Consider the following 26,952-nt stretch of genomic DNA (forward strand, 5'->3'; position numbering starts at 1 on the left):
GTGAAAGGCCAGTGATGACAGGCAGGAATTAAAGAGCTTTCTTTTTTAAAAATGGACTCAAAGAGCCCAGCATGAGAATAAGAAAAGGAGCAGAAAAAGGAAAGGGAGATTATTGTATATGGAGTGATTGTTGCCATGTTACTGTTGTCAAGGAAACCTGGAATCGTTGAGACTTACACATTATGTCCATTTCAGCTCTGTGACTGCACCTCTACCCTTTCTGGTGCATGTCGACTGCGAGAGAAGAAGGATGATTCGTGCAGCAAATCATATTTTTAAGTATGGAATTCGATCCAAATTAAAATGCAAAGACTTTTTTTTATTATTATTATTATTATTATCAGATATCAGCCTCCATGCACTCATGTGAACCACGCTCGGAACCCTCAGCACTTCCATCCTCCCACTGACACCCACACGTGAACAAAGATTTAGCACATCACAGGTCATTATACCCATCATTTGTTATCAAAGGGAGAACTGGGCTATAATACAAGTAAAAAATAAAATGGTGGCATGATATTCTGACTCATTCCCTTGGCTGCAAACTACTGGAACGAAATGAAAGGTTAAGATTTTGGATCGTGAACATGGGGTGCAAGCTCCCTCGTGTGGCTGATTTCAGGTCCTGCAGCATGTAGAACATGAAGTTAGGCATAAGAATGAGACGCAAACATAAGGTGAAGGTTTAGTAATAGAAAAGAAGTCTGCATCCCAGTTCATGACTTGCTTGCAAGCTACTTAGCTTAGGTGAAAAGCAGCTATCTTGCATGCCTCCATGCAACAAATCGCCATATTTACTACATGCAGATTCACACGGGAACCCTTTTGATTTTTAAAAATAAATACAAGTACAGATGCTTTAAGTGCTTAGACTGATATTGTAGGTATAAAAAGGATGCAGCGACTCTGTAAGGAGCAGATGAAGATGTTGCACCTGTGCCAACATTAGTCTTTTATACCATGCCCAACATTTTGCTTATTTTTAACTTGTCCTCTGTTGAAATTATCCATATTTAGCAAAGCTACTCCAAATTCAAATTCAAATTCAAATTCAAATTCAAATTTTTATTTGTCACGTACACAGTCATACACAGTACGATATGTAGTGAAATGCTTGGACAACTGCTCGTGACCTAAAGAAAACAAAAAAGGAAAAGGCTATGAATAAGAAAGGAAATAAATATGAAAAATTAAAAAGGGTAAATTTAACTAGGAAGGAATAAAATATAAATTAAGGTTAAAAATGAAATAACTGTACAACACAAATTAGAATGAAGGGTAAATTTAACTGGGAAGAATAAGATAAAATATATAAATTAAAGTTGAAAATAAAATAACTGTACAACAAAATACACAATATAGAACTATATAAGAATGTATGAAGAAATCTAAATATAAATAAATATATACACAATAACAGCAGCTGTACAAGTATTAACCGGAAATGAAGAATATAGTGACCAGTGTTGTGCAAAACCAAAGTCCAGAAAGTCCAGTGTGTGTGTAAGAACTGTATGTGTGGGTCAGTACTGTGTGGTGGTGTGATTGAGAGACCGTATCGCCTGCGGGAAGAAGCTCCTCCTCAGTCTCTCTGTGTTGGTCTTCAGGGAGCGGAATCGCTTTCCTGACCTCAGCAGAGAGAACAGTCTGTTGTTGGGATGGCTGAGGTCCTTCACGATCTTCCTGGCCTTGGTCCAGCACCGCCTGCTGTAGATTGAGTGCAGGTCAGGGAGCTCGGAGCGGATGGTGCGCTCAGCTGACCGCACAACCCTCTCTAGAGCTCGTCTGTCCTGCATGGTGCTGTTCCTGAACCAGGTTAAGATGTTTCCCGCCAGGATGCTCTCTATGGTGCACGAGTAAAAGTTCCTGAGCACCTTGGAGGGCAGTTGGAAGTCTCTCAAGCGTCTGAGGTGGTAGAGACGCTGTCGGGCCTTTTTCACCACAGTGTTGATGTGACAGGACCATGACAGGTCCTGCGTGATGTGAACTCCGAGGTATTTGAAGCTGTCCACTCTCTCCACTGGGCACTCGTTGATGACGGGGGTCTGGTAGTTCCTCTCCTGCTTAGTGCTGAAGTCCACTATCAGCTCCTTTGTCTTACTGACGTTTAGAAGGAGGTTGTTCCTCTGGCACCAGTTCTCCAGATTCCTAATCTCCTTCAGGTAGGCCGTCTCGTTGTTATCAGAGATCAGGCCCACCACGACGGTGTCGTCAGCAAACTTGATGATGGTGGTGGAGCTGGTAGTGGCCACACAGTCATATGTGTACAAAGAGTACAGCAGGGGGCTCAGAACACACCCCTGGGGGGCTCCAGTGCTGAGAGTGGTGGAGGCTGAGACATGTCCGCCCATCCTTACTGCCTGTGGTCTGTATCTCTTAAGATGAAATCCTGCTCATGGTGATAAAACCATTGGGAAAGTATCTGCAGAAAAACTGTCTTTCTTCTGGTTTTAAACTGAGGTAAAAATTGCTCCTCCTCATCTCCCTACATTAATGATTTAAATAGCCCTAAAGTTATCTGTTCCCAAATGTATACCATGACATTAAATGTCTTGGTAATTTATTCATTTTACAAGGTTGAATGATTGTACAGCATAGATCTAAAACAAGAACTAGGTACACAATTTTCAATTTATGTAGATTTTCATGGCTACTACTGTTTGATTTAATGTCCCTTAGCAAGTTGCACTTTCACCAGGCTTTTGGTGGCCATCAACAAGCTTCTTACATAGTTCTGGTTGGGATATATGACCACTCTTACTGGCTGGATTGGTAGAGTTTATTTCCTGGCACTAACCCAGCCTTTAAGCGTAGTCCGCACATTTTTAGTAGAGGAGAGGTCAGGGATTTGGGAAGGCCATTACGCCAGTTTAATATTGGCTTGCTTCATGTATTATTTGAACAGCTTTAATGTGTATTTGTGGTCATTGCCCTGTCGGAACATCCAATTGGGTCCAAGTTTTAACCATAGATGTTAAATATAGCTAATGTTGAATTTTGAGGTAGTCCATTATACCATCGCTTTTGTGCAATGTGCCAGTATTGCTGGCAACAAAACAGCCCGAGAGCATGACAGTACCACCCCGACACACAACAGTTGGTACAGTGTTACGCTTGAAAGCCAAACAGTGACAATAATGTGAAGTGGTCTAATAAGGAGTTAACAGGCCTTGGCATTTTCAGCTTAAGACATCGTAGAACCTTCAACTCCATTTTTTTTTAAAAAAAATACATGCATACACTCACTCATATCTGTATGCATGTATGTAGGTGAGCCAGTATGTATAATTTAGAACCTGGGTAATTATCTCAAAGCTCTGCACCTTTTTTAAATCATTAAGGACATATGAAGTGCACTCATTACAACCTTGGAAAAACAAAAGTTCAAAGAAATCATGAAATCCTCCAAACTATCATGGGATTCATGAATATGAGTATATAAACCCATAAAAATTAGTCTTAAAGAAAGAAAATGCGCAGAAATACATATAAGCTTTAATCATTTGTCTCTTCATGGAATGATATGTGTGACAAGCAACTACATTTAATGGGTTTTTAATAGTAAACAAAGACAGTGTGTTAAAGTGTGAAGCACGCTGGGCTCTTCAGAGGCTGCAGGCCTGTAACTTCTTGTCAGCCAGCTTGAGAGACACCCAGGTGTTGAGCATGGATGCCCTCAGTTTGCACCACACCAGGTGGTCACTCAACCCGAAGATCTGCGCTGCAAACTGGGCAGAAGCTTCTGGAGACAATACTGTGGAGCAGCCAAGACCTGCAGGACAAATAAAGTAGAGAAAGACTTGGTTACCATAAGGGGGAAAAAATTAAAACCGTATGTATGATTCACACTGCACATGTATATATTGCTGCAGAAACGATGCACCCCCCCCTTCTTCTCCAACATGTTTGCACCGAGTAGGAGATCATCTGTATCTCATTGTACATCTGTATAGTGACAATAAAGGCATTCTATTCTAAAGAGCTCTTCTCACCACTTGGCATGCGGAGGGATGACCATACATCTTGCGATCCCCAGTCTGGAGTGAGAGGAGGGCAGTTGATAACAGGGTAAGCCGTGTTACCAGACATCACTGGGCCGAGGCCGTTACTTCTCCCAGCCACAGCCACGAATACAGTGGGTATCCCATCACCTGCAAAAAAGCATAGAGAAATTATCACATTATCAAGAATCCCTAGATCAGTTTAAAGATGGAATTATGTCAATATTAAAGCACACCTTCATATTCAGCCTTGATTCGGAGCGTCTCATCTGGACCCTTGTGTGCCGAGGTGACTCTGAGGACGCAGGGGATCCCGTAGGAGGTGCACGCCTTTCTTATCTTCTCACAATGGGCCATGTCTGAGGTGGAACCCATTAAAACCACCACCCTGCTGCTTGCCTGGGGCTTCAGCAGCAACTGTAGATGCACAGAAACCATTGAATCATCAGTTTATTTCAGTTTTTGACTGCTCAAATTGTACTCGTTTTTTCCCCCGAATTGCATAAAAAGCAGCTGCAGGCTTTTGTGATGTTAAACAATGTCTGTTGGTTAAGATATTCAAAGCAAAATACTCCTACAAGATAAAGAAGAATTTAGAGTTTGTTTGCTGTACCTTGACCCTTTCAGAGACCCACTCAAAATTCCTCTTCACCATCTGCATTGCCTCTGGGGTAACCTCCTTCAGGTCTCTGTACACCTACAAAGGGGAAGAAAAAAAACAGTTTAAGGCTTGTATCTTCCCCCCCCCCCCCCTCATATCAGCATGAAATGAAAGTCAATGCATGACCTGTTTATCTTTCTGCTGGCTCCGATCTCCAGCTGGCCAAAGCCTCCATGAATCATTATCAATCACGTCAGCGAGCACAATCTCTTGAGTTTTAACATTGACACCAAATTCAATCTATAAGCAAAGAAAAAAGTCCTTAATTGTAGTTCTGCTGTAGGTACAGAAGAAAAGTGATTGCACCAAGATATGAAATTAACCAGCAGGGGGAGGTGCTGCACAGCCTACCTTCATGTCCACCAGGGTGCAGTTCTGAGTGGCCCAGGCCTTCTCCAGAATCTCAAAAATGGCCACAGTGCTGCGATTCATTATGTCCACCTCACACTGACCAATAGTGAGCCCAGCCAGACAGAATTTGGCCTCCAGCAGCTGCTCCTCTGACCACTGAGGATCATTGTTGGCATCATCCTAAAAACAATCATTGATGAGTTTGCATGCAACACTCACAGACTGAAAATGCATCGAGAGAATCACTGCACGCCTGGAAGACTCACTTTAAAGAACATCTCCATCTTTAGAGGAGAAAAGCGGTAGCCCTCTTTGACTCCTGGATTCCTCTTGAGGAAAGATCCAGTCGCCACTCTGCGACATACCCACTCAATGGGTATCATCTCACAGTGCGCTGCAATGAACGCCGTGTCCGAGTGCTGCTTAACAAAAGCTGTCTTAATGCCTGGGGGGGGGGAGGGTGGATGTTAGGGCAACCTCAAACTAATGGACAAATTTCAATATGTGCAACCATGTCAGATTAGAAAAATATAGATTTTATTTAATTTTTTATACACTGGCACACAGATGGCTCTTCAAGTTACCATGATTTAAACCTATCTTTGATTAGGGTCAAGTGGATGGGATGTGGCTGGTTGGATCGGGTTAATTCTAAGTGGAAACACATCAAGTCACAAGGCAGCCATTACTACAGCTTGACTGACCTACGCGTCACACACAAGATGGTTACAGTTAGCCAATTGCTTATAAATTAAAGTCATATGGAAAGTAATTTTGGGATCATGTAAATCTTGCATGCCCTTCACATTTAAGTATTTTTGCAAGATTGTCATTTCTGTTCAATTCACCCCCCATCCATCCATGAAACACAACATAAAATTCCGTTCTTAGTGGATTGTCATTCAGAAGGTTAAAAAAAAAAAAAAAAAGTCATTTTTAAAAAGTTGCAAAAATGAGAAGAGCCGAACTGCTTCCCATGTGTGGAAAACTGATTACCATGTACTTCTGAGATATTTAAATAAATCCAATGGCATTTCAGAAAAATCCTGCAAACTGAATAAGTGAGCCAGGGCTCTGACAAAGTGTGACAAACGTTTTATATTTTCTTAACATTCAAGCCCCCACATTAACTGAAACTGAAAAGATCAATGAGTCCAAAGTTTGTTTTTTTCCAGTAAACTCTACTGAATCAATTTACCTTTGATAGTTTGTTGCTCACAAAAACTTCTGCAGAAACAATGTGCCTAGATACTGGCCAAGTGTAAGGGACTTTTTTTTTTTTTTTTTTTTTTTTTAAATGGGAAAAAAAAGAGAGCTGCAATAATTATACACATGCGTTTGACAGAACTGCCCCAACCCACTCAGACTGCAGAATACTGTCCCCCCCCTACAAACATTCAATAAGTCCTCACCAGACTCCTGCAGCAGCTGGAACACGCAGCTCGTAGTTTTGTTGGCAATGGCAGCTTTGCCCTCCATCTGATCTTTCCTCACGGCATTCCCAGCCGTGATCTGGTCTTTAGACTGGACTAGAACCAGTCCCGGCTGGTCCAAGAGCTCGAAAATCTGTTTTGTCTTGCCCTCATTGAGCTTTTGGCCGACTTTCAACTCTGAAAAAAAAGAGGAAAAAGTTAAAACACGCACATCTAACTTAAGCGCTAACGTGTGTATTAAGGATCGTGCAGTACCTGGGGTGGATGCCATAGCGCTCGTCGATCCTGAACAGTCCTGAAAGACAAATCACAAAACACGCCAGTTAACTTATTGAGAAGCAGAAGGTGTGCAGGCAGCGGGGAGGGGAAGTGGGCCGTGTCATACTTGCGCCGGGAGCCAATCACAGTTCTCAACTCATCTAAACAACCAATCACAGCGGCGCATCTGTTACCACGTGAAAGGGAAGCGCTCAAACGTCAAGAGAAGACGTAAAAAAAAAAAGAAAAAGAAAAAAACTTTTGGAGGTTTTTCTACCAAAGTTCATCCTTTTACTCTTTGATGAGAAGGTTGTCTTATCAAAAGCTCCAACAGGACTAAATAGTGTGGTTTTTGACCTAATCGATTAATTTGATTAGAATTATTCGTAAATTCCACGTATTCCATTTAATTCGTTATGATTTTAGTTATGGCGGACCGGTTGTTAGGTTAAAACGTGTCTAGTCTGATTTAACTCTGTTACTCGTGATTTCATGCCCAATTCAGCAGTGTCAGCTGAGTTTGGTATGTTTTAACAAACCACGTTGTATCGCTGCAAGCACGTGTTTGGTCACGAACGTGTATCAGGCAAGCGCTCATACAAACACGCGCGCGCACGGTAATTGCTCACAGACAACTAGGCGCGAGACTAGACCGCAGTTTATACGAGAGGCATCGGCGACAGGCGAGCCCATGGAGTTCGAGGAGTCGGGTATTGGAGAGGAGTGCGGAGTCTTTGGGTGTGTCGCTGCGGGAGAGTGGCCCACACAGCTGGAGGTGGCTCAGGTCTTAACTTTGGGGTTGGTGGCGTTACAGCACAGGTAAGTAACGGAAAACCAGTTACTCCAAAATTGGTAACGACTGAAAAGTTACCACACTAGTTAATGACGTCCAAGCTTTGCATTTTAGATGAAATGTTTGGTTTAAATTTGAATCTGACCCAAACTTGAGCAAGAAAAACAAAAATGCAAGATGTGAATTTTTGCAGAAAGCAACCTCATGCATCTACAGTATTGTGCAAAAATATTGACCCCCGCTCCCCCTTTTCTTTATATTTTGCAGAGAAATTAGAAAAAAACGGTAGCGACTTTTTAAATATGCACAGAAATAGGCTGTATATGACAAAAACTGAGTTTTTACTACTCTAAAGAGCATCAAAGCAAATATTAGTATGACAACCTTTATTCTTCAACACAACCTGAATTCTCTTATGGAAACTTTCTTGTAACTTCTGTAAGTAGCCTTCGACACTAGTTCTCCTGGCTTGTTGAAGGACATTCAGAGTTTGTCTTTGGATGTTTGTTTCCTTGTTCTGTTTTCCCTCAGTCTGTCAATTCTGCCATCCCACATTGCTTTAAAAATGTTGAGGCTGGGCTCTGGAGAGGCCAATCCATGACTGACCATGTTTCATTGTGTGTGTGTTCTTTCTGTCCAGGTATGCATTTCCTGCATTGGCAGTGTGTTTGGAATCACTCCTGTGCTGAAAAATGAGGCATCAATCAGATGCTTCCTCGCCATGCTAGATCAAAATCTGTCAGTATTTTTCTTTATTATAATTGAATCAGAGGCAATACAACCATGATAGAACCTCCACTGTGTTTTAAAGATGGCTCTCTATTTTACCTCTTGGTTTTTTTTTAACACACTGATGGCAGTTTGAACCGACAATTGAATATTAATTAATCACATCACTGTCGTCACAGATTTTTCAGTCCAGTTCTTGTGTTATTTGGCATACCTCAGTTTTTCCTCCATGCTCCCCCTCCTTAAGAATGACATCTTTACAGACACCCTCCCACTGACCACTGAAGAACCAAATCCATCTCTTAGGTCCTTTGACAGCCCCCCCCCCCCCCCCCCCACACACACACACACACATTTTTTGTTCATTTGAAAAATGAAAAACATGAAGAGTTAAAAATGCTCAGTGACAAGGTCTACACTGAAAAGGAGTGAAAGAGCAGCCAATGTCTAGTGAAAACTATAAAAAAACTTATGTATGTGTAAATACATTACTAAGGCAAGAATAAAAGTGAGCTTTGCATATTTCCTAAGGTTTAGCTATATAAATGTACATGTGCATAAGTTTAGGTTCAACACTGTGGACAACAAAAAAAAAATCACTTTGTATAAAACCAAAAAACATATGTATGAATTAGTTGTTCCAGTATTGGAGAGTACTCAGCCATTTGATTGCTATACCATAATTTGACTGTATTTAATCCCTAATGTTTTGTAATAATTCTTGCAGTGTTATTGGTTTTCAAAATGGAACATTCCCTTAGCTATCTATATTAGAAGGACATGTTATTCTTAGAGGATCCCAGGCAAGGATTGCTGTGTTAAGTGTAAAGAGCTGCAGCCACACCATGGTTCTCTACAATGTTCTGGCAACCAAGCACTCAACTCTTTCTGAGTGGGCATTGGATTACTTCATATAAAAGCACCAAATATGCCACATGCTTCTTTGCACACTAACTTTCTTTTTGGGATAACCAGCTTTTTTGGTGGTTATGACAAAGTGCTATATATTTCTGAATGCAGCCAGGTCATCCACTTGCTCAGCGCAGTAAAGTACCTTCCCGATTCAGAGGAGGTGAATGTTATAATAAACAACAACCTTAAACTCTGCTGCAAAACCTGTATTTCTACAGGTTCTGTCCTGTGACTGATTGGGTAGTAAAGCCTGAACACGGGTAGGACAATTTCTGGATATTTATCTACCACAGAATCAATTTTTTCAATAAGCAGGGTTTTTTCCAGTTTCTACTGTGTCAGTAGACCATTTTGCTGAAATGCTTTGCAAGCTGTGCGAAAAACATCAATCACTTACTTGGGTGGTTGCCTGATTTGTGGCACTGTGATCTACCACAATGGTAGATGCCTTCTCAAAAAGGCTTTGGAAAGCATCATTAGTTTTGCCTTTTTTGCCTCAGTGTGGGACTCAACAGACAGCCTGCATACCAGAGTTGGTTTGTGACGTTCTTTGGAGAGAAATATTGAGATTTTGTAGCTCTCCAAACTGATCTCCTGCATCCTGACAGTTTGCTCTACATCATAGGACTGGCAAAATTCAGGCTGTGTCTTTAGCCATTTTTGAAAGGCTGTCTTACCTTCTGCCTTGTGTTTAAGAAGTTGGCACAGGTTTCTGATATTACCAAGCATGACCTCTTGAAGCTCAATGTTCTTGGGCTAAATACTTGAAGCATACATTCTTAAGCAATGAAGGCCTTGCTTTCTTCTGTTCTTCTTGAGCACACACTGAGAAAAAGACTACTCAATAGCTTTTCTCTTTTTTGTACAATTTTTGAGTCTACACTCATAAAAGCCAGATTTGATTGCCTAGCAGTTAGCAATTTTTTGTTTTCTCATCGACTCTGGTACAGTGGAAACACAAAACACCTTTTAAAGTGTCACTGTAGTTAGCAACATTTTATCAAGCAGCTTTTCTGAAAACATATCATATGATTGCCACATTCTTGGTTCTGATGAAATATTCGATACAGTTGTTGAGACCATGCTAGTTTTAAGTTACTGAGTTGAAGGCAACTGGATTTCTTTTTTGGTTCATGAAGCTGTCCCACATAGAATTCACACTTAGGTCTTGTGACCGAAATAACCCATCCATTTAGTCACATGTCAGCTCAACTGATGTGACCCTTAACGACTTGCATAAAAACCGGGTGGGTCAACGATCCTCAGGACACCCTCCAAGAGCACAACCCCACTAAGGGTTAAAATACTTTGTTTTTGGAACTGAAAAAGCTTCACACATGAGAGGTGAAATGTCTTCAAGAACCAAAAGGCCTGGTTTCCTTCATCTAGCTTGCAATTTAATATATCATTCTTTTTCTCCCAATTTCATTGAATTTAGAAAGCCAACCCGACAACCTCCGGTTAGCAGATTGGACAGCGCAGAAGAGCTAGCTCATCAGGACAGGGCTGTTTACACCTACAGGCCAGTGGCCACTCTTTCAGTGACGATGTGCACATCCTGGTTTGAGTGGCGAGCCGTTATGTGAAAAGGGGATGACATCTTTGAACTATTGTTCATCATCTTAGAGTGATGTGATTGCAGCCAATTCCTAACACTGTCTAAATGGTACTCATGCTACCAATGGTCATGACAGTTTGCATACTAACAACCATGGAACTGAATTTGTGGCTCATTGTTAGTCAATGGTGCTGGTTTCAGTTGTTATGCAGCTATACCGCTCAAGTACTGTACTGTAAAGTTGTGGAAAACTGCAGTCAGTCGATACTGAAGAAGTCACCTGGATAAGCGATGAAACATTTCCATTGAAAATGCTGTGACCAGATGAAGAAAATCAACTTTCTGGGATTTTCTGACATGGATTAGTGAATAACCCTTAAGACATAACAGTTTTCATTCATAAAAGCAATAGAGCTGCAGCTTTTTTTTTTTTTTTTTTTTTTTTTTTTTTATGATATATGCATTAATCAGTTCACCTTTGTTTTTGCAATCTGAAACAATCTAAAACCTAAACATGTTCAAGTTTGCAATCATAATTTTAATGTTCGGCATTTTTATTTAAAAAATGATTAACTGATTATCACAATGTTCGCCAAATAATCTGTCACTCGATTAATCAAGTAGTTGGGGTAGCTTTTAAAAAGTTGCCACAACAGCTTTTATTATTTAAAAAATACCTCAGTTTTATAATGGTCACATGAGATCAGTATATGTTACCTGTAATTCTGGCGACGGAGCAGGGGTGGCCATTGAACAGACTGAGTTGATCTTTATTATTGGAATATGGTCCGTCTCTTCTTTACACTGGCTGTGGAGTCTTTCAGCAACGAGAGGCCCAATGTTCAGCTTTTTTAGTGGTGTGTGCAGTCCAGGGTCTGGAAATAAGAAGGACAAAGGTTTACATTAACCTACTTTTTAAGTACTACTAGTGTAACATGTTAGCTCCTAGTAGGGTTATGCGAGTTGTGCATTTTATTAGAAGTCATGACCATATCCTTATCCATAATTTAATTATGAAGCGCCATGGCATATCATGGGACTTAGCCAGAAATTACAAAAGCTTCAGTCAATTGTGGATGTCACGTGACATTAAAAGGGATTACAGAAGGAGACATATTTCAGACCTTCATCTACAGCTTTCCTCTTGATTCTTCTGTGTGTTGAAGTAGTATCCTCTCTTTCCACCACACTCTCAGAAGCACCTGCAAAAATATAATATTAAAGGTAGTTACAAAAATACAAATATGCATTTTTTGCTACAAAAGAAAAGAATTGTCTTGGTACTAAACATAGTAAGACTGGCTTAAGACCACCTCGGGACTCCTTTTTAAATAAAATCTTTAAACTATAATAATAATATATTTTATATGTATATAATAATATATTTTAAAACCAAGTTGGACCAAGTTGTCTACTAATTGGAAAGTTGTTGGTTTGATGTCCGACTTCTCTGGACTGAAGTATCCTTGGGCAAGATAATGAACCTAAAGTTCAGCTGATGCATTGATTGATTTCTCATGAAGTGGTTAGAAATCTGTGCATTTTCTATCACATTTGGTAACAGATTCAGTGCCTTGACTTTGCTGGGGCTAATCTTGCATACATGTGTCATAAACCAAGAAAAGTCTGTTGTGAGCCAGGGAGAACCCTGAACTAAATGTCATTGGTTTGTTTTGTGTATGGGAAATATATTAAGACATAATGTAAAAAAAAAAAAAAAAAAAACCACATTTGTTTTTGGCTGTCCAAGATGGTCCTGCTTGATTATCTTACTCATGGTAACTGACCACTGAAAGCATTATGTAATCTTTTTCATCTAATTCATGCTGATAATAATGATGATGATTAAATGATCAGCTCACTCATCAACATGTGTTCTTGATCCAGATAATGCTCCTTAATTTTATGTCGCTTTGGCTCATAAGCATTTGATGTAGCCTCGATGGTTACTGATAAGTCCGAATCAGAGGTGCAGGTTTTGTCCTCCAAGGCTCCCTCCACAGCTCTCCTCGTGTTTGTCAACTTGCCGTCCACGTGATTTTTCTCATCACAGTTGTCAGATGTAGTAAGTCCGCCTGAATCTGCAGACTCGGCTGCTCCTGTGTCTCGCAGAGAGTCGTTAGCCGTGCGATTCATAATGGAGTCCACTTCCTCATAGAACCTCATGAGGCGTCTCGGGTCAGCTTCATCAGTCTTGCCCCTTTGAAGGGACCTGTAGAGGTACTTGAGGTTCTTGTACTTTGTGTGGCACTGTTTCCAGTCACGTTCAATGCCTTGTTGCATTAACCTGTTCGAGATCTGGACAAAGATGTCCCTCTTTCTGGTTGAGCTCTCCAGCTGCCTGCGTATGCGCTCATCCGACCAGACTTGGATCAGGGCTCGCACCTCTTGGTCGCTCCAGTTTCGACCCGTGTCCGACACTGTGACTACTTGGAACTGGTCAGAGCTGGAGTCTGTGTGTGCTAGATGGGCGTCTGGGATAAAAGAAGAACAGATATGGAAGGAAAAGTTTAATTATGCTGCTAAACTCCACAGTTGATTTGGCAGATTTTTCTTTTTCGGCATACCTGCACTTCTCCATTTTACTTCCATTTCTCCATCCATGTCGTAATCGTCACTGTTGTCATCTTAAATGATAAATACATAAGAAAATTATTTTCACGAAGTCTTGAATCTAAAACAACTGCTTGCAAACTTGATGCTTACCATCATCAATTTCAATGACCACCTCACTCTCAGAGCCCGTTATCTGCCCTGTGTGGCCTGCTGCTGTTTGTAGCCTCCCTGCTTCCATTTCACCATCATACAGTCTCTTCTGCATTTCCCTGGTCCCATTTTCCAGTCCTTTGTCCAGTAGAATGGCCTCCACTTCATCAAAAAACTTCATGTATTTCCCCGGGCTTCCTGCACTGCTGCCTCCCGCAGCGTGTGCACTTTTCGCAGTCTTATAGTCATATTTCAAATTCTTGTATTTTGTACGGCATTGTTTCCAGTTCCGTATCACCCCAAAGTTTCTCTGCATTTGACGAGCCATCTCTTGGAATATGGATTTGTTGCGCAGCGTGCATTTCAAACGTTCCCGAATGTTGCGGTCAGCCCAGACGCACAGCAGCGCTCTAACCTCGTCATCCGTCCAGTGGCGGCCTCCCTCTTCAGCCACATTAGTAGAGTAAGAAACAGCTGAATGAAATCGAGTCTTCATTCCTGTGCACACATGAAAACATTGTAAATTTTGGCTAAATGTTGATGTAGAAAAAACCCAAAGAAGAACAAGATGACTTTTATGTAAGTGTTTGAATTACTTTTTAGCACAAGCAAGCTAAGAATAGTTTTAACTGGCGTGTCTGTTTATCCTTGGATACCAGTTTTTGTTTTTTCCCAAGGTGGAAAAAGTCATGTTGTTATCATCAATAGTACAGTGGTGTTGTACATGTTTACCTTCCTGGACTGGGTAGATTCTTCTTTGATTATCCACATCTTCTTCCTCCCATGGCCTTTCAAGCGGCCTTTCTTCCACTCCTTGGCTGTAGTTTGCCGATGTGCCTGCGTCAGCCTTCCTGCTCTGAAGTCTCATGCTTCTGCATTTGGCCTGACACTCCCTCCAGTTGCGCACAACACTGAGCCTCCTCAGACGCTCTGAAATCACCTCAAATGTGCTTCTGCTCTCTACTACGTGCTGAGCTCCAACCTGGTCCCACACTGAGAGTAGAGCCAGCACTTCTGCTTCCCCCCACTGCCTCTCCACTGAGCCTTTTTCCTCCCCCACCTCACTATCACCTCCTCTTTGTCTCTCTGCTCCTCTCTCCATGTTTGAGCTGACCTGGAAACGCTTTCTTTTCCCCCAGCCTGTCTGTCTCTGCTGCCCGGTTCCCTAGGCAACCAGGCGGTTAAGCCTGAAAGCAACGCCTTCATGCTGAAAAGCAGCCTCACCACTGGCTTAAGCTGTGTGCTGAGGGGGCGGGACTAAGTGTAATCTGAGAAGCAGCTTGGTAATGGATTGAAACTGCAGCAAGGCGACTCTCCATATATGGCAGCCTCACCGCAGGGAAGCAAATCTGCTTTTTCCTTTTTTGGGGGGGGATTTTGTTTCTGCTCCATTTGGCCCTCGTTAAACCAGTTTTGATTTGCCTCAAGGCAACCGTAACTGACTCAAGTTTATTCTTGCAGAGAAGAAACAGAAATCATTCATGCAAAAAAACACACTTCCCACTAATACATGAAAATTTACACTGTAATTGTGTGTGTGTGTGTGTGTGTGTGTGTGTGTCTCTCTACTCAGGGGACAGGAAAGTGCTGGGATTGTCACAAGTAATGGAGCCAGTCCACCCACGTACACAGCACACAAGGTAACACTGAATCATGATCAGAAGCTTCTTATATGATAAAACAGAAGCACAGTTTAACCCAGCATCTCAAAAACAGACCCAGGACGTATTTGGGTTGCGTCCTGAATATATTTCCATTTGGCACAGTTACATCAAAACAACCCAGCTGGTCAGAATCACACTGAGCACTTTAATGTTTGGCCTTTACAGACATGTTTTAAAGCCTTCAGACATCCTCATTGTTTGCTGATTTTCTGCTTTTTAACATCACTTTTATTTATTTTAAAATATTTTTGTGCAAGTTAAAACCTTCACAGAGCAATGTTGTCATTTTATAGGGAATGGGATTAGTGAGCACCGCTTTTTCACCAGAGGCTCTCACTAAACTGCGCTATGGTAACCTCGGCATTTGCCACACACGCTATTCAACCACTGGGATCTCAGAGCTGCAGAACTGCCAGCCCTTTGTGGTGGATACACTGCATGGCAAGATTGCTGTAGCACACAATGGAGAGCTGGTTAATGCCCATGCCCTGCGGAAAAAGGTGAGGAGGGGGCTCTGCTTGTCCACACTGAATGTTGCGCATATCAATGTGACATAAAAATAATGAACTGAACACACACAGACACAGTTTTTCTTTCTGCTGAAATATTTATTTGCTATATCCAATCTTAACGAAGGTTATGGGCTGGATGTCAACACTTTCACATACCAGAGCTGCATCCATCATCCAGTCAAAGGATTTGTTTGACTATTAAGTGTTTTGCGCTCTCAAAAAGAATTTGTATCTGCAGTTAATGCTCGCATTAATGAGAAACAAAATGAATAGCTTTTTAAAATGTATATCTCTTAAGAACATTTCAGGCTGAAAATCTAAAAAAAAACCCCAAAAAAACCCCAATCTATAAAATGTAAGCTATATTAAACTGATTTTGCCCCAGGGTGGTTGTGACTACAATGTAGCTTGCCATCACCAGTGTGTGAATGGGTGGATGACTGGATGTGTAAAGTGCTTTTGGGTCCTTAGGGACTAGTAAAGCGCTATACAAATACAGGCCATTTAGCATAATTTAACAAATGTGTTCCCATCCTGTCTTTTTCTCAGCAACCTCTCTTCCAATCTGAGGCTAAAATACACAGGAAGTTTTGACTATATTTATGAGAATGTGCACTGAGTGAGAATTCCACACATGATTTGCCATGAAAAATCAGTACCAAATCATTAACTGCTCTCTTAAACTTCACTCCAAATTTCAAAAGTCTGAACGCTCAAACAGGCTTTTTGAAGTTCTGCCATCACTCTGATGGTTCAGTAAATCGATTACATTTACCTTGTCAAAGGTGATTTGAGACACTTACTCATGCTGGTTGTATAAGTGGATCTTGAGAAAGCTGTATTACCATAATCTGCTCGTTCGACACTGCCATTTCTATGATTATGCTTTCATACAAACCTGCACATTCACTGAGTGCATATTTATAACTGTCCTCTTTTTTTTTTTTTTTTTTTTTTTTTTTTTTTTTTTTGGTTTAAAGTAATCTTATGACAATCCATGCACTTTATATTATATATCTAGTCGACCAATTACGATGAATTAATAAGATTTTTTTTTTTTTAACGCAGACCTTGTCAGCTGGATTTGGTTTTTAACCAATTATACATAACTAACCTTTCAGAAGGAAATTTAAAGCTTTACATCAAATAAGTCCTATTCTTTAGGTAAATTTAGACTGCCTCCCCTTTTTCCTAACAAGAAGTCAGTATCTCTATTCATAAGTGGCACTGAAACATGCTCAGTCCAGCTGGATCACATCAACGTCCCTTCTCGAGTGCACTTTGTGATCACTAACAAAAATCTGTGTGTCATGTATATGTGTTGTGTTTTTGTTTGTTTTTTTAAGACAAGCCAGACCTTTATATGGAATATACAGTACGTACTACCTATTGAACTGGACGGTGAAATAGATCATCAATAGACCAATGGATTAACTTCATACTCTTAGTTGTCCTTTATGCTCAGCAGCCATTTTGGAAACTGCTTCAGGTGATTATGTGGACAATTATTTTAAAGTGATTTAGTTGATAACATTCAGTTGGCAAGTAAAGGTCACTGTTTCATTTCCAGCCAGAGACACAAATCCTCTTTGTGCATCAAGAAAGTCAGCCGGTATAAATCTCTGCCAACTTAAACATGTGGCCAACCTCTTGTGACAAGCCAGAATCTTAAAGTAGCTTTGTCTGATCTGAAAAACCCATAAATTTCATTTTGATGGCCGCTGAGACGTAAAAGCAGGACTGATTTAGAAATAAAATGTAAAAAACACAAAACACTTTTCTCCAGAGTCCTGACTCACATTATAGATGCAATAATTGAAGGAAAAATAATAAGTAGACTTATGTATATCTTTGTGTCATTATATAGCAGCTGTGCCTAAGAGCAGTTAAAACTATCATGAACATCAGGCGAGCCTAGACGTCAGTGCAACAACATGATTGGCCTGTGTCTCTTTCCCAGAGTGGCTGTTGAGTGGCTCTTTGAGGGCAGGGGTGTGACAACCATTTCCATTATAAAATTTTCCAAAGACTGCTATTCCACAGAAAATAACATTATTCCATAATTAATCAGTCACTATAAATGTGCCTTGTAGGTGATGCGCCATGGTGTCGGCCTCTCCACCAGCTCAGACAGTGAGCTCATCACCCAGCTGCTGGCACTGACTCCACCTATGGAGGAGCTAGACTCACCTGACTGGGTTGCCAGGTGACTGTTGTGACCTAATGATACATAAGCATATAAGCATAAATATTTTTGCTTTACATTACTTTAATGCTGTTTTTATTTGTTTTTTTTGTTTTTTGTTGTAGAATTAAAAACCTCATGACTGAAACGCCAACATCATACTCACTGCTGGTCATGTTCAAAGATGTAATCTACGCAGTGCGTGACCCTTATGGAAATAGGCCACTGTGCATTGGGCAGCTCGTTCCCATCTCTAAACTGCACAATCCAGGTATCTACACAGTTGTTGCATGTGACCGTTGCATCAGAATTAGTGCAACTGCAGAACACAGGCATGTTTGCTCTCAAAAGACTAGCTTTACTGATAAAAAGGACGCCTCACGAGAGGTCAATGGTTGCAGCAGAGCTTTTGGCCCTTTTGATTTTGTCAGAGGTCAGATGTGTAAGCTGGTGAATGATTAACTTGATTCTTGTTTTTTTTTTTTTTTTTTTTTTTTTTTTAAGCAGGCGCTCAAGAGGAAGACACTGAGGGGTGGGTTGTGTCATCAGAGTCGTGCAGCTTCCAGTCGATTGGTGCCAAGTAAGCATTTGTTACCTTTGCAAAAGTATTCTTTAGTATAAAAGGAACCGTAATGCCAGGTGTAAATCATTTTTATAACCTTATTTTTTTTTTTTCTTCCTTTCCCAAAGGTTTCATATCATTTGCCTTAGGCCACGAGTACTTTTTTTTTTTTTTTTTTCTATTTTGGCGCTTTACTCCCCCCCCCCCCCCCCCCCCCCCCCCCCCCCCATAAAGATGGCTTTCGATAACAATCCTGTAACCTAAATGACAAGTTTTGACTAAGGCTGTCAGTGTTAATCGCGTTAAAATGACATTGACGGCAAAACCGCGTTAACGCAGCATATCTCCGTTAACGACCGACATGATTAATGCCGACAGCCCTAGTTTTGACACCTTAGTATATTCTAGTAAAGACGTGATTCAATGACCATCGTAATAGTTCTGGTGTTTCCCAGTGGTAACGACATAGCTTTTGATGCACGCCCATTGCTGTTCGGTTCCGGGTCGCTGCTCGTGCGGCCAGCTACCTAGCCTGACTTGTCTCCCCAATGTGATGTTTGTGTATTTTATATACGGTCGGCAAGGTCAGTCTCTTAATTGCCCCTTGGGGATAAATTCTTCTGAATCTGAATGCATGAACAGTGAAATGGTGTTCCTTGAGTCCATCCGTTCATTGTACTTTTTTGTCGTTATTGATTAACAGGTACTACAGAGAGGTCTTGCCAGGAGAGATAGTCCAGATATCCAGACATGGTGTCAAATCTCTGAGTGTTGTGCCCCGACCTGAGGGAGACCTCCCAGCCTTCTGCATTTTTGAATATGTTTATTTTGCCAGACCAGACTCTATTTTCGAAGGTATGCATATTTATTATGGGTAACACACTTACTGATTACTCATTTCTTAAATGTATTAATACTGAAATATCAATGTACTACAGGGCAGATGGTCTATACTGCCAGACAGCGATGTGGGCGGCAGTTGGCCATCGAGTCTCCGACTGATGCAGACGTTGTCAGCACTGTGCCAGAGTCTGCAACCCCTGCTGCTCTGGGCTACGCTGAGCAGGTCTGTCTAGTGTGTCTGCTCCACCTCAGTAATCTTATAATATACCGGGTGGACTTACAGTCTCACTAGTTTTTCTTCTGTCTTCTTCTCACAGTCTGGTCTTCCATACATTGAGGTTCTGTGTAAAAACCGCTATGTTGGAAGAACTTTTATCCAGCCAAACACCCGCTTGAGGCAGCTAGGAGTGGCCAAGAAGTTTGGAGCACTGACGGACAACTTTGCTGGGAAACGAGTGGTGCTCATTGACGACTCCATCGTCAGAGGCAACACAATTTCCCCTATTATTAAGCTGCTGAAGGAAGCGGGTGCCAAAGAGGTTCGTTTAATAGTGTTTGGCAATAGTTGTTGATATAGCACACAACATTTTGGCAGAGTGGCTCAGAAACTGGTTGGTTTGGATTGTCTGATAATTCAGACTGTAAGTAGACTAGAAGCACAGGAAAGTAACATAAAACTGGAGTTTGTTTTTTTTTTTTTTCTTTTAATGGCAGTAAGTGGAATAAGTGAGAAAAGCCCATGTGTTTGTCACATTGCGTACTATACTTACATCAGGGGTTCATAGAAAATATTAGGCTCATTAACTGTCAACTCAAAAAAGTGGGCGTACCACAAGAGCAGTCTGAGACTGTATTTCCAATAAGACAGAAAATTCCCTCCGCACTATGCATGAATTAAAACCCCAAATCCAGGATATCTGGATCCAAATTTTGGGGGTATTTTCTTGAACATCCCAGTTATTATTTCATTGATACATGTTTATTTGGGAATATCTAATCTTGTAATACTAAAGATAGGAAGTGATTAACTTTTGGATTTTTTTAAAAGTTGGGCCAAGCCCCACGTCTGGTAAACCATTTTTATGAAAATCGGTCCCTAATCAGATTTATGGCATGAGTAACATACTCTCATTCATCATTTTTGGGCCTACTAGTCAATCTGATCTGAACCGTAATTCACATTTTAACCAAACATTCATGCAGCACTTTATTGTCTCTTCTTCTATACACATCAAGTGCTTGATGTGTATAGAAGAATAGATAAATGCTACATTTTTGCCACACTTAGTAAAGGTAAATAATCATTGTTACATGAATTAACGGAAGATACGTTTTGTTTTGTTATTTCTGACCATTTGAAGAACAAATATTGGTCCTGAAAAGGGCACCTAACTGTGTGTGACCAGAATATAGTCACACACTAACTTTGTGTTTATAGTAACCTAATTATTCTTCTGGACAGGTCCACATCAGGGTGGCTTCTCCACCAATCAGGTTCCCTTGCTACATGGGCATCAACATCCCAACCAAGGAGGAGCTCATTGCCAACAAGCCGGAGTTTCAGGACATTGCTGGTTATATTGGTATTTAAAAATGCACATCTACCATTCATTTCTTTGCCTGGTCAGAACAAAAGCTTGTGTTTAATGCTAACGCTGTTTACAGGTGCTGACAGTGTTAAATATCTGACTGTGGAGGGCCTCGTATCTGCTGTCCAGGAGGGTATTGCTTTCCATATTGAAAAGGACAAAATTAATTCCAATAACAAGTCCAACAGGAAAGTGGGCCACTGCACTGCCTGTCTGACTGGGAAATATCCAGTGGAGCTGGAGTGGTAACTGCTGCACCAACAGTAGCACTGTGGATGGTGCTGCAAACTTTAAATAAAAAAAACCCCCCTGTTCTACATATGGTTTATCTCAACATTGCCAGCCGGAACACTAAGATGTTGCACAACTACAGAAGGTTACTTTATTCAGAACCTCAGGAAGCTAAAAGTGATGCTTTTTCCTCACCTGTGGTGGCTAAGCTTTTTTTCTTTTCCTGTTCCTGGATGTGACTAATTCCAGGTGTGTATTTCTTACCACACAAGTATGTTTTTGTTTTGCAGCTGCATTTATTTGAAAAGTAGATTTCCACATGTATTCAAAGCATTTACAATGCCAGAAAAAGCGCACACGATAAATGACCAAAACATTAAATCATCTTTATTTCTGTTATTTACTTAAGACTGTTTTGTTTGGGTTTTGGGCTGTTTGCTCAAATTTGAACAATACAGGAATATGATGTATGAATAATAAACAATAACTACAATGACAAGTACTTTTTTTTTTTTTTTTTTTTTTTTTAAATAACTACATTCTCCCATTGACAATTTTATTTCAATAATGAATAGACAGAAAAAATGGACATCAAACATATATTCAAGAAATGATAGAACATATAAGAACAATTATAATCAATTAAAAATAGTTCAGAGAGATTAATTATCAGCGGGTTTCCATCGCAGAACTAGATGGTCATACATTTCATTAAATTTCATCGGCCCATCTCCTTGATGATCCCCTTCATCGCCATTTTCTGTATGTGACGGGAAAAGGTGAGTAAGAACACATCAACCCCCAAAGGCCAAAAATATCTTGTACATGGGAATTATTTTAGTCACCTGGGAGAGTAGCCACAGGTCATTTTGCTCTCTAGTGAACTTCCTGTTGAATAAAGCATAATGATTAGGTAATCAGAAACAAGTCAAGAAAACTATGAAGATCAGATGTGAAGGGACAGACAAACTTCACAGGTGCAGTGTTGGTCATTTAGTAGCTGTCATTTTTGTGCGAGTTGTATGCTACAGTGACCTCTGTCTGCTCCACTCAGTATGAGAATGAATTTTGGCTTGTACGGCCTCTCATACAAACACACAGGCGTGCTCTCTTTCTCTTTCCCCAAGTGGAAATTCACTGACAAAATACACGTCGATGGACTCTTTACATAGTTGTGATGATTAAACTTGCATAAAATAAGTCTGACTTGTAATTTCAAAACCCAAACTTTAAAGAAATATTGGGGGTTCTTACAAAGTAAGCTGACAATCAGTTTATATATTTGTATCTTCTTTAGTTTGTGTTGTCTGGGTGAGTGGTTCCTTAGAAAGCTGCACCCTAGAAAAAACATGCACAATCATGCATGCATGCATGCATGCATCCAAATTCAGTGGGTGTGTCCTCATCAAAGTCCTCTTCCCAAAATACCTGCCTGCACCTGATATGTTTAGGAGGCATCTTAACTGCACTTTTGTAGCTATGCAAAAATACATAATTTGAGCACTATCACTTGACTTAAAAAAAAGGATGAGGCTTACCCATGCCAGAAAAATCCACTGCAGATTCAGCCTCCACATATTCCTCATGTGCTGGATACTGCTGGCTGCTGAACCTTTGAAACATGTTGTGCTTACTGGAGCTACCACCACGAGGCAGCTCCAGTTCAGACAAAGGCCTTAGCATCGCTCTGCTGTGGCGTTTGGACCCTGGGGAGTATGTGCAATACACTTCCCTGAAGCGTTTGGACTGTGGATGGCTGCTCCAGTCTAGGTCCCTGTGGCGTTTCCTCAGGACAGACCGGTGTGGTGACAGTGCAAGAGCAGCCAGAGCTGATGAAGAGTGACCTCTGCTGGCCTCAGAGCTTCTAGCACAGAGACGGCATGCAGGGCCATTGAAGAAAGTTGACTTGTTCTGACACACAAACTTGTGGTAAAGTTTCATGAAATCCTCATCAACTTGTTTTGGTGAGCACGAGCCAGGGGATGAAGGCAGGACGGAATCAATGGAGAGGTGTCGTACGAGCCTGCGATGACCCCCTGCTGCTGAGGCTGACTGCGGTGAGTGTGGCAGGAAGGACTGCTGGGAGTTTTGAGAGTAAAGCATCTTCGGTGGCAAAACAGGCCTTTTTGTCGGGGAAAACAGAGAGGCCGTGAGTGATCTGGGCCTCATAGGCTCTCTGGAAGTCACAGAATATTCACTGGGGCTTCTGGAAAACAAATGAGGTGATCTTCCCAGGCTGGTCACCACTCTTGCTTTTAGGGGACTCCTGTCCCTAAAGCTCGGCGCCTCCTGCCTGACTGGGGAGCCATAGATATCAGGTCTCTGTATTGCAGCAGTGAATTCTGGTGCAAGGATGGAGCTCCCAGCTGTCTCTAATAGAGAAAGACTTGATCTTTCCTCAGAGGCTTTAGCACAAGGTCGTGAAGGACTGACGCTATAGGCAGAGGCCTGGTCTTCCAGCTGGGTTTGTTTACGAGAGGACAGCTGAGACACAGTGAAAGTCTTGTTTAATGGTATCTCTTTTGGTTTAAAGGACACAGAGGAAGCAGAGAAGTCCATTACAAGGACAGGCTTATGCTGGTGCCTGCTCATAAGGTTTTCCTCCCTATCAGGAGATTGGTGCATTTCGTGCCAGTCTCTAGGACAGGTCACAGTCTGCATAGGCGTTGTTTTGGTCCTCGTGAATTGCTCTTTCATAGGCCTGCTGGAGCTTTTCTCTGGAAATGCTTTTGTGGTCATCTTTGGTTTGCTGTTTGTGTGTCTAAGTGGGACGACAAAGGTGTTGTTGAGGTTACTTCTGTTTGATTGCTGACGCCATCTGCGGTACCTCCTCAGCACAGAATCAGCGGCTGTAGAGACATGCTGCCGATCCCAGGCCCTCTTTATCCGACTAATCATACTTGGATAGAGCTCCACCCAGGAACTGCCATGACTTCTAAGAGACATTTCCAGCTCCTCATCTTGGTCTTCAGGTTGAAGGTCCACATTGGAAAAGTTTCTCTGACTCTCATCCAGTGAGCTCACAGTCAGCTGAGTCACATCACTTCTAGTCATCCCTGTGTGTGATGCACAAGGGGAAACAAAATTGGGAATTAGACAAATAATATACTCAGTGCTTCTCTTGGATAAACAATCTTTATATATACACTAGTGGACAACCCTCTGTTTTATTTGGAAAGTTCACACACTACCAGCTTCCAGCTGCCTCACGGGCCAGGTTACCTAACTGGGGTAACCGGATGTACTCCAAATCTTCTATCTTGGATTGCAGTTGGCGATAGTGGTGTTTCTTTTGCTCCGAGGGTTCACTGTGAGCTGGAGGCCCACTCTAATTAACCCTCGCCAAAGCTAAGAGCAGAACAAGGATTACCTTTGCCAGCTGCTGTTCAAGGTGTTGGAGTCTAACACTTAAAACTACCACAATGGTCAACTATTCATTTATCACAAAGTACAGGGAAATCAAAATGTTTGTGGAGGCAAAACTTATTAAATATATTATTTAATAATTAAAGAGAGCGTGCATGTGTAATTTAAGAAAGCAATCACGCATTTCTGTTGTGCATTTCTTTGTTGTCACAAATTTAATCCAAGACTGGAAAACACTGAAACAAAAGGATTTCCTTTTTCTTACCACCATCTTCCATAGACAGCTGGATGCTGGTATCAGATGACAAGTCCAGCTGTCAAAAACAAACCATCATTAACTCAAGTTATGCCAGATATTTTGATACAGAAGGTAATTGCAGGTATATTTACCTGAGAGTCTCCTGTGGGGTCCTGTGCTGTGTAAGAAATGTTCAAGTTGTATTAGATGAACTACACAGTGAAGCAAAGAAAAAGATGCATGTTGTCATTTAAACTCTTAATTCTGAGAAATTACCTCTTAGTGACTCCTCTCTGACATCTGTCGAGCTCTGAGGAGAAAATGTGGGTGATTAAATAGTAGTAAACGCAGCTTATGGTATTTTGTGTCGTGCATGGCTGCAAAGGTCGTTGTTAGTAACCCAAACCTTCAGTTGCAGTGAGATCACCTTCTTTTTAGATAACGTCATGTAGCTGTCAAGCTCTTGAGGACAGAAAATATACACAATGTGGTCAGACAACAAAAAAAAGTGAACATTACAGATCGTCAAATATTAAGCAGTGTTTCAGGTATCAGGCCTTCACCCATTGGACACACAAATACCTATAATTGAAATCTGGTGAAGAAGATAACAGCTGGAGGACGTAACATTTTCTTCCATTAAATACAATCAAAATCACAAATCATGCAAATTGCATCAACCACTAATATTCTAATTGGAGCTGACAGAAACAGTAAAATGTATCATGTGACATGGCCTTAATGTCTGAATGACATTAAAGGAAAGCTCTGCAGTTTTGCTTCTTTCAAATTATATCCAAACCTTTAATCCAAAATTAAAACAACACTCAAAATTAGATCTGGGAAAACAAATCATCCAGGTTTATGTTTTTTCTGGGATAGACCACCTCAAATCTCTTACTGCTGGTAAAAATCTCACCTTCAACTAATTAAAAATGCAGCAGCAAGACTTAGCACATAGCATTGCATTACCCCCGTTCCTGGCTCCTCACTACTGGTTCCCAGTACATTTGATTTTAAGGTTTTACTGATCACTTTTAAGATATGTTTTGATCTCGTCTCCAAGATACTTTGCAGAAATATTATCTTGTTTGTTCTTCTTTTTTCAGCTGCTCTCTTTAGGGATTATCTTTAGCAGATTATCTACCTTCATCTCAGCCAATCTTTCTGCTCTATCACATCAACCCTCTGCATGTCCTCCTTCAACACATCCTCTGTCCAGTATATCCACTATACCTCCTCTGCTCAAACCATCTCAGCCTTGCCTCTTTAAATAATGTCCAAACCACTAAACCAGAGCTGTCCCTCTGATGTTCTCATTTCAAATCATGTTCATCCAGGTGACTCCCAATGACAATCTTAACATCTTCAAATCGGCCACCTCCAGCTGTGCTTCCCGTCTTTTTGTCAGTGTCACCACCTCTAAAGTACACATTGCAAAACTCACGCACCCCAAGATATTTAAACTCATCTACCTTCCTTAACTCTACTCGTTGCATCTTCATCCACACACATTCTATCTTGCTTCTGACTTTTAATCCTGTCCTCTCCAGAGCATACCTCCACATTTCCAAGCTACTATTATCTCACTTTATTGTCCTCTCATCTCAATGTTTGTTTTCCGTTTTTCACTGTTTCTGAATTTAGCATTTTGCTTTTGCTTGTCTGTCAAACTGCTTTGCAAACTCAAAACACTTTTCAAAGATTTATAATTAAAGTCTATTGTTTTTATTGTAATAAAAGGCCCTTCAGGCGACTATTGCTGTGAATTAATATATAAATAATACTGAACTTCATTATTCCAGAAAGAAAACAAGTCCTGTGATTGATCTAGCTTACAAACGCATCTAATTAGTTAGTTTTCGGTTACCTTTACTAACACAGACGATGTTATTAAAACCTTTCCGGCTCACTTACTTGTGGGGCTTATATCGTCGAGATCAACCTCTGTCCCCGCGTCCTGGTACTGAAGTTTTGAATACTATCAGAAGGAAACAGAGGTTGGTTAATTCTGTTGCTTTCATTTGCAAAACCCGCTGATAGTTACGTTCATGCTAACCGTCCATAGCCTTATTCACACACCTTGTCTATGATTCGATCCAGGGAAAGTTTGAACTTTGAATTGTTATTTTGCAGTTGTGTCTTTACAAGCTCATCCATGTTTGCATATAAAATTATTTTTTATCAAAAAGACGACAAAGAAAGAGAACAGCTAAACGAAGAAGAAAAATGGCGCTTTCGATTTTAAAGATTCTACGTCACAAAATAGTGGAATGTGATTGGACAGTGGACATATGGTGCCTTCCTTGATACTAGGAAATTGCGGTTGTTTCTTTATTGCGTTTAATTTGAAAGAC

The 26,952-nt window shown here is 41.0% G+C and overlaps 3 protein-coding genes across 4 annotated transcripts; 1 reads left to right on the forward strand and 2 right to left on the reverse strand.

Annotated features, from left to right (window-relative positions):
• Positions 1-3,486: 3,486 nt before the first annotated feature.
• paics (phosphoribosylaminoimidazole carboxylase, phosphoribosylaminoimidazole succinocarboxamide synthetase) lies at positions 3,487-14,522 on the reverse strand. Its single transcript, XM_085263997.1, has 15 exons — positions 14,138-14,522; positions 13,406-13,903; positions 13,267-13,326; positions 12,562-13,173; positions 11,824-11,901; positions 11,417-11,574; positions 6,705-6,744; positions 6,429-6,626; positions 5,283-5,461; positions 5,017-5,196; positions 4,792-4,905; positions 4,618-4,701; positions 4,241-4,421; positions 3,996-4,154; positions 3,487-3,775 (listed from the first exon to the last, which is right to left on the reverse strand). Exons 1-15 carry the CDS (start codon positions 14,505-14,507, stop codon positions 3,609-3,611), a joined length of 3,078 nt encoding a protein of 1,025 aa, XP_085120123.1. The 5' UTR covers positions 14,508-14,522; the 3' UTR covers positions 3,487-3,608.
• ppat (phosphoribosyl pyrophosphate amidotransferase) lies at positions 6,919-21,285 on the forward strand. Of its 2 annotated transcripts, none has more exons than XM_085263999.1 (11): positions 6,919-7,526; positions 14,979-15,045; positions 15,363-15,569; positions 17,675-17,787; positions 17,892-18,037; positions 18,271-18,346; positions 19,032-19,183; positions 19,267-19,394; positions 19,489-19,710; positions 20,634-20,754; positions 20,837-21,285. In XM_085263999.1, the coding sequence occupies exons 1-11, from the start codon at positions 7,399-7,401 to the stop codon at positions 21,007-21,009; spliced, it is 1,533 nt and encodes a 510-aa protein (XP_085120125.1). In that variant the 5' UTR covers positions 6,919-7,398; the 3' UTR covers positions 21,010-21,285. The 2 variants fall into 2 exon arrangements, with proteins under 2 accessions (XP_085120125.1, XP_085120126.1); XM_085264000.1 differs by having other exon boundaries at positions 6,920-7,526; positions 18,274-18,346.
• A 71-nt stretch (positions 21,286-21,356) lies between these two features.
• Positions 21,357-26,841, reverse strand: hjurp (Holliday junction recognition protein). Its single transcript, XM_085263998.1, has 9 exons — positions 26,678-26,841; positions 26,513-26,576; positions 25,002-25,057; positions 24,872-24,905; positions 24,748-24,773; positions 24,623-24,671; positions 22,530-24,047; positions 21,837-21,879; positions 21,357-21,751 (listed from the first exon to the last, which is right to left on the reverse strand). The coding sequence occupies exons 1-9, from the start codon at positions 26,753-26,755 to the stop codon at positions 21,739-21,741; spliced, it is 1,881 nt and encodes a 626-aa protein (XP_085120124.1). The 5' UTR covers positions 26,756-26,841; the 3' UTR covers positions 21,357-21,738.
• Between the last annotated feature and the right edge of the window lie 111 nt (positions 26,842-26,952).

The sequence above is a fragment of the Mchenga conophoros genome, linkage group LG23, assembly GCF_057382185.1.
Source record: "Mchenga conophoros isolate Kocher_MC1m ecotype Shallow Benthic linkage group LG23, M_conophoros_male_GT1.1, whole genome shotgun sequence".
NCBI classification, from domain to species: Eukaryota; Metazoa; Chordata; class Actinopteri; order Cichliformes; family Cichlidae; genus Mchenga; species Mchenga conophoros.